This window comes from Mastacembelus armatus, chromosome 6 (genome assembly GCF_900324485.2).
Source record: "Mastacembelus armatus chromosome 6, fMasArm1.2, whole genome shotgun sequence".
Lineage (NCBI taxonomy): Eukaryota > Metazoa > Chordata > Actinopteri > Synbranchiformes > Mastacembelidae > Mastacembelus > Mastacembelus armatus.
Genome location: NC_046638.1, coordinates 8,739,445 through 8,749,648, shown reverse-complemented (window position 1 = coordinate 8,749,648; position 10,204 = coordinate 8,739,445). Strand labels below are relative to the sequence as shown.

At 36.9% G+C, this 10,204-nt stretch overlaps 1 protein-coding gene across 1 annotated transcript; it reads right to left on the bottom strand.

Moving 5' to 3' along the window:
* Window positions 1-56: 56 nt before the first annotated feature.
* Window positions 57-3,983, bottom strand: svip (small VCP interacting protein). Its single transcript, XM_026311088.1, has 4 exons — window positions 3,506-3,983; window positions 3,165-3,215; window positions 1,799-1,912; window positions 57-1,518 (listed from the first exon to the last, which is right to left on the bottom strand). The coding sequence occupies exons 1-4, from the start codon at window positions 3,566-3,568 to the stop codon at window positions 1,504-1,506; spliced, it is 243 nt and encodes an 80-aa protein (XP_026166873.1). The 5' UTR covers window positions 3,569-3,983; the 3' UTR covers window positions 57-1,503.
* Window positions 3,984-10,204: the final 6,221 nt, after the last annotated feature.

Sequence of the window (10,204 nt, the reverse complement as noted above, 5' to 3'; positions counted from 1 at the left end):
TACTATTGATCATTTAACCAGAAAATGTAATTTAACACATGAAATTCACACAGGAGTAGCAGAAATGTAATTTATTGGACAGTAGCAATTGGCTGGACTTTCTGTTCTACAAAATGGAGAGAGCACCAGAAGCATTTAAGGATCAAGTAAAGGCTGTACAAAAAGCACTCAGCTGAGCAAAGCAAATATTTTACAACATACACACTTCATTTATCCTATTCCTTCGGTTTCTTCTTGGTTCTATTGAATTTTGATATTAATCCTTCTCACCATAGTGTTAACAAGTATATTTTCTATTCAGCAAATGCTGGCAAACTGTGTGCAAACAGGTGTGTTACAAGAGCCTGTCATAAGGCAATTCATACACATTTCATATCTTGTTTAAATAATTTAATTTAACGTTAGTGTTTTGCATACATTGTAATTCAATGGAACAAAATCAAATTTTGCAGACAGAAAAACTGTTGTATTAAAGAATTGACCACAAATATCAGTGGAAAGTGCAATAAGATGTACACTCATTACAGGTGTGTCCACACTCATGTTTCACTTATGCTGGGAGGGGGTTGTTGTTTTACATTATCAAGCAGTATTCTGTACTATTAAATTTTTTATCACGTATGTGGTTTGTGCTTACTACTTGAATCACCAAATTAGCAACTAAATGATCTTGTGCCGATCATAATCCAAGCTTTCAAACATATATTCTCAGCACAACATCAAAGACACATTTTTCACCTTGCATTGTCCTTATTAATAAGGGACGTTTATGAAAGCTGCATACTGGTCAAAGGTCATGACCAGGGATAGAGAAAGTGCATCACAAGTTTAGTAAACACCAACCAGTGGTAGCACTTTTGCAATAGTCTTTATGTTGCCTCTGACATGGTGAAATGCACACTAATCTATAAACACACTGAATTAGATTTGTAAACATAAACTGCGGTTAACTTATGAAATGTGTCATCTGCATCACTCGGGTTTTTGGAGAATCCATACAAAAAAAAAAAAAAAAAAAAAAAAAAAAAAAAACATGTGGCTATTAACGGATATACAGTAAATATTGATCCTCAATTGTGAAAAGCTGCAAGAAAAGTGCAGTGATGAAGCAGAAGACAGCTCTGTCTTAATAACAGTCACCAAAGACACAACTGAACTGTATGATTATATCCTTCAGTGTTTTTTTAATGAAACTAATAAAGTAAGAAATGTATTTGCCTGCACATTCTCTGTCATCCCTGACTTAGTCAAAGGTCCAAACTGGCTTGTATAATTTGGCAACAAGAGAGTTATTCCTGATGTGGTGTCTTTAATTACTTCAGATTGTTTTTCAAGGATCATGACAATGATTTTTCTCAAAACAAAAACAAACAAAAAAGGTTAAAAAAAAAAAAAAAAAAAAAAGGTGACAGCAGTTCAAACGTCATTCAAGTCATCTTACAGCAACACTTCATGTTGTTTTGGACTTCAGAGTCAAGACTTCTGGTTTTACAATCTGCATTTTCAGCCAACCTGCCACTAAAGAAAAAAAACAAATGGAACAAAAATATTACAACAATGTTCTCTTTTTAAGAAATAGATGTTTTTATAACTGAACTATCATACAGATTTACTCATGTTATCTGAAAGTTTTGAAATTCTCAATTAATTAAACAAACTGACAGGGACTGTTCTCAGATATTACTTTGCACTGGGCCCCAGGAATGACATTTGTGACACTTCTGAGGTCTCTGAAACATAAAAGCCTAGACTTTTTACTGAACGAATATGAAAGTATGAAAGTAAACACAACACTAACCTTCAACCCACCACCACCAGACACAGAGGAGGTCACCGTCTGTTTCTCAATATCTTCCTGTTTTTTCCTTTTCCTTTCGACTGCCTCTGGGTTTTTAACACCCCTATATGCTGTCTAAAAAAGCAAGTGGAAAATGATTAAGCGCTAACACATAATGGATTTGTTCTTAAAATAGTGTCCATATCTTTATCGGTTTAAAATCTATAGGCCAATGAGCAGTCATAAAAACATGCATGTGTTTCAAAAGCATTTCTATAATTATTTATGTTTCCACAAACTTTTCAAAAAGCACAATTCAGGTCAAAACTAGCACAAGGGCATTCAAGTGCCAAATAAGGCAAATCAACTAAAGCTGCTGTGAATAGTGCTCTCATAGTACCTCGATCTAATAAGTGACTGTGTCTGTTAGAACTCGGGGCTTTCATCTGCAGCAGTAAAGGAGTGAATGGTCAGGATGTCAGGAGATTTAAAGAGCAGAAGGGTGTGGCAGTTAAAATATTAGCCAGTCTAAAAAGATTCACCTTTCCCGAAAAAAGCTTTCGGTGTGGTCAGTGTTTGCTTACCTTGACATGACTTTACCATGGCTCTTACGGGTGTGCAAGTGGCTTTTCTGTACAATAAAAAAATAACTTGCCACACTGTGAAGTGTATCTGCCTTGAATTGGGTGTATGTAAGGCTACAATGTTAGGCTCAGCAAAATATTAGGAATCTCTAGCCAAAACTAATGCAATCGGACACAACAAACCTGCATTAAAATCTGAGGGCTTAAGCGTTAAAAATAATGATCAGGTTTTGATTATTTGAGTAGAGTTAACCTATGTGGTCACATTCAGAGTCTGTAGTGTAATTTCATGTTGAATTCTGTTTCATGATAATGACCATTATTTCCAATGAAGGTACAAGAAATTAAATGCAATGGAACACAATTCAACAACACCACAAACTACAACAAATATTGCTCTTTCAATAGTAGGATCTATATTAAAAATTACTTTTAGCTAGATACACCAGACCATTTTGAAACTGAATGTATTAAGTTAATACACTGCCCTGAGCAGGAGCGAGTTCCTGCAGGGACACTACCCTGCTTGTTTGCCAGCTATCGCTGCTCTACCTGCCTGGATCAGGTATGTTCAGTCAATCAAATGCTGGAATATACCATCTGCGATCAAGGTGGAATGGAGGAAGAGAAACTGAATTGGTATCTTCCAGCTTCTGAGTGAATACACCTGGTTAATGAGCAGTGGGCAGGACAGGGGTAGAGTGAAAACAAGCAGGGCAGTGGCTCACCATGAACATGGGCTGAACATGGTCTTGAGGGTGTTTGGCACTTAATGCAAAGGCAAACAGCAACAACTTAGTTACCTCTTTCTGTCTCTTTTCAGCGGCCTCTGCCAATTGTCGTCTCCTTATTTCCTGTTAGGAACATGGACATTTTAGTAAAAACCGTAAGCAGACTTCACCTAACTATCCTGTGCCTGGAGCACACTGAACATGCCTGTGTTTACAGAGGCTAGACAGCCAGCGCCTCCCAAACATTACCAAGTAGGGCCTCTCGGCGTCTTACTGATGATTAATCAAATTCACATGGATCTAATAAATGTTCGTCGTTATATATGTTTGATTCAAAGATACAAATGAGACATTAGGCCTTATGTAGTGTCACAGCGGGCAATAAAAGCTGTATTAAGTTAGCGTTAACTTACAGGATCTGGAGTGACAACAACGTCGTCCGCTGCTCCCCCAAGGCACGGTAAGCACATCCCCATACTGTAGTTATTATTAGAGGCAGTAAAAAGGCAACGTAGAAAATGAATTATCAAGGTGTGGGCTTAGCCTAACTGGTACCAATCCAAACTACTGGGCTGCGAGTTAAGGCAACAGAAGCAGCAGCTTCTACTTCTAACGGCTGCTGGGTCATTTAGCATTACGTTAACGGCACCGTAACTAACAGCTTCCGTTAGCTACGATGTCGTTAGCATCCTAGCTAACAGGCAGCTAGCGCTAGTTATCACTACGCTGCAAATCCAGTCTTTGCTGCAGGCTGCCCAAACAATTTATCTGTCACCACACCTCTTGTTTAAACGCATCGGCATTTGGAATGGCTGTTTGAAAGACTGAAGTCTAAACAAAATATTTTCCGCCTGAGTTTGTTTTGGTCGCTGTAGGACTGGCTGGCTAATCTGCCAGGTTATGTTCAAAAACGTTACGTTAATGAACACGATAGATATTTTCTGCTACTATGCTAGAATACAATACTGTAATGTCAGCAATAAAAACGCTGACTGATATTTTACTTAGCTAATGACTTAAAAATATAAGTGGTCCTGTTTATAGCGTTTAAACTGTTAAATGAGCTGTTTTAGTTTTTGTTCATTGTAGTTTGTGTGACAGGGTTTTGAATGTAGCTCAGTGCTGGTCTGTGTTAGCTTGTCCAACAGCGCCATCGTGTGGTGGACAATGAGAATGTAACAGTCACCAAGGTAACGGTAATATGATGCATCCACTACTGAAATCTATCAGTCAGGCATTTCCCTTGTTGAATAATAGGAACATTACATTAAACAAGAAGTCCGGAGTTAAGCCAGACTGGTTCTCTCACAGCTTTGTCTAACTGCCTTTTTAGGTTTGTTTTACTATAGTAAATGATAGAGCCACTTCTTCTTTCTTAGGGCTGAGAAACAGGAGTTGTTAGATAAGTTTATAACAGACTAATTTGAAAGTTATCAAAAGTACTATGAGGCTAGACAATTATGATGAGCACAATAAATGTTCAGGGGATTGGAATAGAGCCAGTTAAAGAAATGTCCTGTATGCATTACCTTAGAAATACTATACTAAGCTACATTAAGGTAAACATGCCAAAAGAAAACTCAATGTGGGACTTTCTTTTTAGAAATATTGCATCTTACATTACATTATAAAACCCTGAATTAAAATTATTACAAATGACTATAACCAAAGCTGTCACAGTTGTAGTTAACCTACAAATGAAAGCCATCGATTTCAAGTCAAGCCTACCTTTAACGGAGGCTGTCTTCTCTTGTTATAATTTGTTGCACACTGAGAAAGCCCCTTCATGCTCCATACAGCAGTTCCATTCAATCAATATTCTACAATCAGTGGCTTGAGAGTTTAATGTTGTACCCTTCATAGCCTGTCAACAGTATAATCCCCACCCATCTATCGTTACTGCACTGCCTGGGCTGTTTCCCAGCCCAGCTCAAGGACTGCACCAGGGGAAAGGCAGGTTCATGAGATAGCACCGCATTAATACAAGTTGTCCTTCATAAAGTTATTGATGGGGGATTTATATTGAAGGCACAAGTGCAATGGAAGCCAAGGTGTCACAGGGTCTTGGCAGCTCCTCAGGTAGGTTTAACTCACTTCTGAAGAAGGCACACAGTTAATTACTCACTAAGACATCGGAGTAAAACTGTAGCTATATATTGAATTTGATCTGTCATTTACCAAGATATGTTTGTTTAGTGGTTTGTGTTATTTATTTCTCATGTAAGTAAAATTAGTTTAAAAAATTCGTACAACCTATTGTAGAATGCCCCACTTACATTTTGTGAGCTTAATATCTTAGCAATATCCTTCTGCTTTAATGTACTCAAGAGTTTGTTATTGCATATTATAGTTATTGCTTGTTATTTAGAAAAACTGTTGCAAAATATTGTTAAAGTACATGTGTAACCAATGGGCGTAAAAAAGTTAGTACATACTTTTCATTTCCTTGAGAAAAAATGATCATTTAGGATTGATTTTACAAATTGAGGTACTGAATGAATATATTAGGAGTTAAGTTGGTAAGCTGCATTAGAAAATAACCTTTAAAAAAGCCCTTTTTAAAGGTAATTACATGGATACTTACCTCAAATCATTCCTGTAAATGATTAAATTATTACATAGGTCACTTCATGGGAATTTTTGTCATGGCTGCACAGCATAATATATGTCATCAAGCATCTGAAGCCATCCACCCCACGTTTTTGGCCATCACTCCCTAATGACTAGTAAACATAAATCAGAAATTATTTTTAAAGAAGAGATTCGTCAAGAATGACAGAGGACTTGTGTGCAGAGAAGAAAATTATGAGAATCAGATTTTAAAAACTCATTTGAGAATTGGCTTTTTCAATCAAGGGTATTTTAACCATATTTTATTAATTCATGCCTATCACCCAGTTTCAGTGAGGATTGGCTTCAGCACACACTTTGAACCTTGTAGTAAATGAGAAAGATGGTGGATGAATTTTCTTTCTCTACTTTCTAGTTTGCATTTATTAAGCTAATGAATAATAGAATAAAACTGTTAGTTATGTACCCTGTTAACTGTGTTGGCAGGTAACTTCTTTCTGGAACTCTTATTTTGTACTAAACATGTAGTAAAATGCAGGTGTTGTCATAGCTGAGTTCTTTCTGCGATTTGAAGTTAACATTTCCAGGCGAATCTGCATCAGTTTGGTGGAAGTCTATAATTCTTATTTTGAAATTATTATTTTGCATCTTGTTTTACAGCCATGCTCATCAATTGAATTGTATTTAAATGCTCCAATTTTGACTTCTTAATGCATTGTTTTATTCGAAGGAGCACATCGTTTATCTTCTCATGCATGGATAGATGGAGGCAGGAGTGTTATGATTTAATGGGAGCATATACATGGAGCCATAAGTGATCACTGCTGACTAATGTAAGCTGTTTAAAGGATGTAAGACATACAAGTTGGAGTAGCCATCCTGTAATGGAAATTCTGCAGTAAAACCGCTGTCCTGACTGGATGTATGCCTCCTTTAGCTTAAAGGTATTCAAGAAGATAGACTCAGACACCCTTTTATTCAATTAACATGTTGCTGGGGAAGATGTCCACCTGCTTGCACTCAAACTAAATGACTTTTGTTTTCTCATGTGCTGACATTTCCATGTTGTAAAGTGTTTGTGCGGATGCATTGATTATATTGTAGAATGCCTTACTCTCATGTTAGTTGCCCAAGTAATTGTTTATGACATTTATTGCAAAGTAGTAATTCAGTCATGGTAATGGTATTTCCCAGACAGTCTGGATCTGGTGCTTATGGTTAAAGGTTGGTTAACAGTTATTTGAAAGTGAAATATAGTGACCTAGTGCATTGAAATGTAATTGTTTAAATAAATAATCATCATTTTGCCAGGAAGTTCATGCAGGAAGCATCTGTTCATCAATCGATCTACCTAATGTTTATACTTTCGAACTCTTTAGGACAGTATATTACTGCACTTAGATTACACAGCTGTAATGGACACAGCACATTTTAGGCAAAGGAATTTTTATTTATGACTAGTGGTCCAGAGCTCTAGTGACCTACACATCTATGTCCATGTCATTATTCATTCTTTGACCTTCTGCTCATTTGAAATAATCTATTATATGGTAGTGTTTTTGTTTGCCAGTTAAGTGCTACATGGGTTTGAGAAATTAACCCTCTTCAGTGAACATGTAGTAAACATGCACATTAAAATTGCTCAAACATACTTTCAGCATATTACACCCTCACTCAATTTCCACCGGCTCATGTTACACTGCCCTCTGGGAGTAATAGCTGTTGCTGTCACAAGCTAAACTGCACATTTAAAATATACAGTTTCAATAACATGCTATGCACCAGCAGGTCTGGCAGCTATGGCCGTTTTCTTGCCTGGACCATTGTGAAGAGATGCTGAAACGAGATTTCGCTGTTGAGCGGGTAGAGAATAATTTCTGAGATGTGAATTACCCCTGAATGTTGGTGAGTCACGTTGATTGGGCACTGAGTGCAGCCCACTGGCTCTTCCTGCTGGTGTTAATGAAGCTAAATGCACATGTGAGGGAGGGAGCACACACCAACACACAATGAATGAAAATCTCATCTCTGATTACTGATGTCTTTTCCGTAACTCATTATGGTGTACTAATTTGTTTAAGCTTGTTGATGACTTTTTTAAGATTCAGGATTGACAAAACAAGTACTATAATACTTGTTTTGATTAATTATTTTACATTCATTAATGAATGAGTACTGTTTGTATCCAAAAATTAGTTCATTTCATTAACAACTTATTATTATAGTTTAGAATATTCATAGTATTTCTTATTATAAATGTAAAATTACATAATGGTTTAATTCTTTCCATTTCCAAAATATAAATTCAGTCTGGATCTCCATGGCAATTTAGGTTTTTTTTGTCTTCCAGAAATTAATAATCTATCCCTTAGCAGTTTTATTTAGTAAGATTATGCTTGTTATTTGTTCCTTGTTAGATGTTTCTGTCACCTAAAACTGGCTTTAATGATTGTAATTAAAATTCCGACTTGATCGGATGAGTTACGCAGTTGGTTTAAAAAATAAAACAACTTATTGTTCTCCATTGGGATCAAGTATCAGTGGGTTAAAAAGAATTTTAAAGGCTTGTTAAAAATGTATGAGTGCAGTAACAAAGATATTGAGCTGGACTGCTGTGATAGAAATTTTTACTGATTTTTAACTCACATGCTTGTACATTTTTCCATAACTTAAGCAACTGATATGGGTTGAATGTGTGACATGATCCCCTTTAAGATAGAAGCAACAATAAAAAGACACCAAAGTGATATCAGTAGTGTGGATTCACATCTTGATCGCCATTTTGTCTCATGATGTTGATGTGTTTTTGCAGGGTCATGTCATCAGGACAACTGTTTGTTCTTTCCCCTCCTGGAGAGTCAGGCCTCCAGCTCATCTGGAGCCGACAGGCATGGTCGCATCCATCGAACCATCAGCAGTTCAGCATCGTGGAGCTCCTCGTTTGCCAAGAGTTTCAACTCTGGATGGACAGAAATCGAGACTGATCAACACTCCAGTGAGTTACAGTTCTTGTGAATCAACGTGTATTTCCCCACTCTGAGCACAGCTTCTTGTTATGGCTGCATACCCAACCTACCACAAAAGAGTAGGTTAATACTGTTACTATGTGAACAATGTTAGCAGTATTTAAACATTTGAAACTGCTTCTTAAATGAATATGGACTTGTGTTACCCTTTGAATGGCTTTGTGTTTCTGCCCTGTAAATGTTAATAGAGGTGTAAACAATGACAGTTTGGCCATGTTTTTGTGCTGTGGCCACTGGACTTCAGATATACTAAAGCACATTGATAGTTTTGACATCAAGGAAAAGAGAAAAAGATTAGACCTTCACTTCAACTATTTGCTGCAATTTCATCAGCAGGTACCTTGGCTCCTAAGCCTTAGCGTAGTAATTTAGTTAAATGTGTAGACAGATAAACTTTACTACTCCCTGAAGGGAAATTGAAGTAGTCTTGTAGCAGAACATTGATAAAGTAATCAGTTCAGTTGTTTGTTTTCATGTGTGCAGCTATATCTGCCTACATTTATTATTTTTTTAAATTGGTAATTATTTTGTGATTAAATAATTTGACCACATATTGTTAGTCAAAAAAAAAAGCAGACAATGAAGTTTGCTTCCTGAAACTGGATGCATATTATAATGCAGATTTTAAGTTATGTTTTAAAATTGTTTGATTTATGACATACTGACTATTTTGTATCATCAGTATGAAAACTGAGTCAATAGTATTTTATTATTGTATATTTACATACTTATGGTGTGGTGAATAATGCAGGATCTTCTGTTCATGAGGTTTTGCACTGACAGCTGTCAGTCACCTTTTTATCCACGAGGTGGCAGTGTTTTATCTAAAAACCTTGCTTCCTTTGCAACATTGTCATTTGACCTACATCTCTATACTTAGGAAGATAGCATTTTAAATGGGAGTGCCCCTGTAAGAGCTGCTTATTTATTTATCAGCCCAACGGAAGAAATCCATTTGCCTGGTATTTCAGTGACATGTTATAGGGATGACACATATAGTCCTGTCACCAGTCCTCTAAAAACATCAGTGCTAGAGGGGAGGCGTGTTGAGCTGTAAAAAAACGGGTCATACATGCATCTGTGACAGATGCCAGATTCTCCCCAGAATACCAGCCCAGACAGAGACTGATATGCAGAAGTAGGACTACAAACCAAACTGCAACATGTGTTATTGTAACCGAGGGGAGACTGACCAGATCACAGCAGTGAGCTCAGTGTGTGCTTACATAGAAACAACACAGAGCTGCCCCATGAGTTTGGGACAGATTAGAGGTTTGCTGCTCTGCAGAGCAGTGTGGTTGACATTGAGATAAAAGACTGAGGGAACTTGCAGATAAACTGTGATGAGATCTCATTTTGTTAATTCGTATTGTTTGTCTTTGTATCCTCCCTGAGGTACAAGCTTTATAACTATATTTACTGACTGTGTGATTAGTAATAGGCTATGCATCCTGTAAAATGTGTCCATAATGCAAGAGGCACATCAAGACACTGGAATTAGCAAAGTCCACAAAG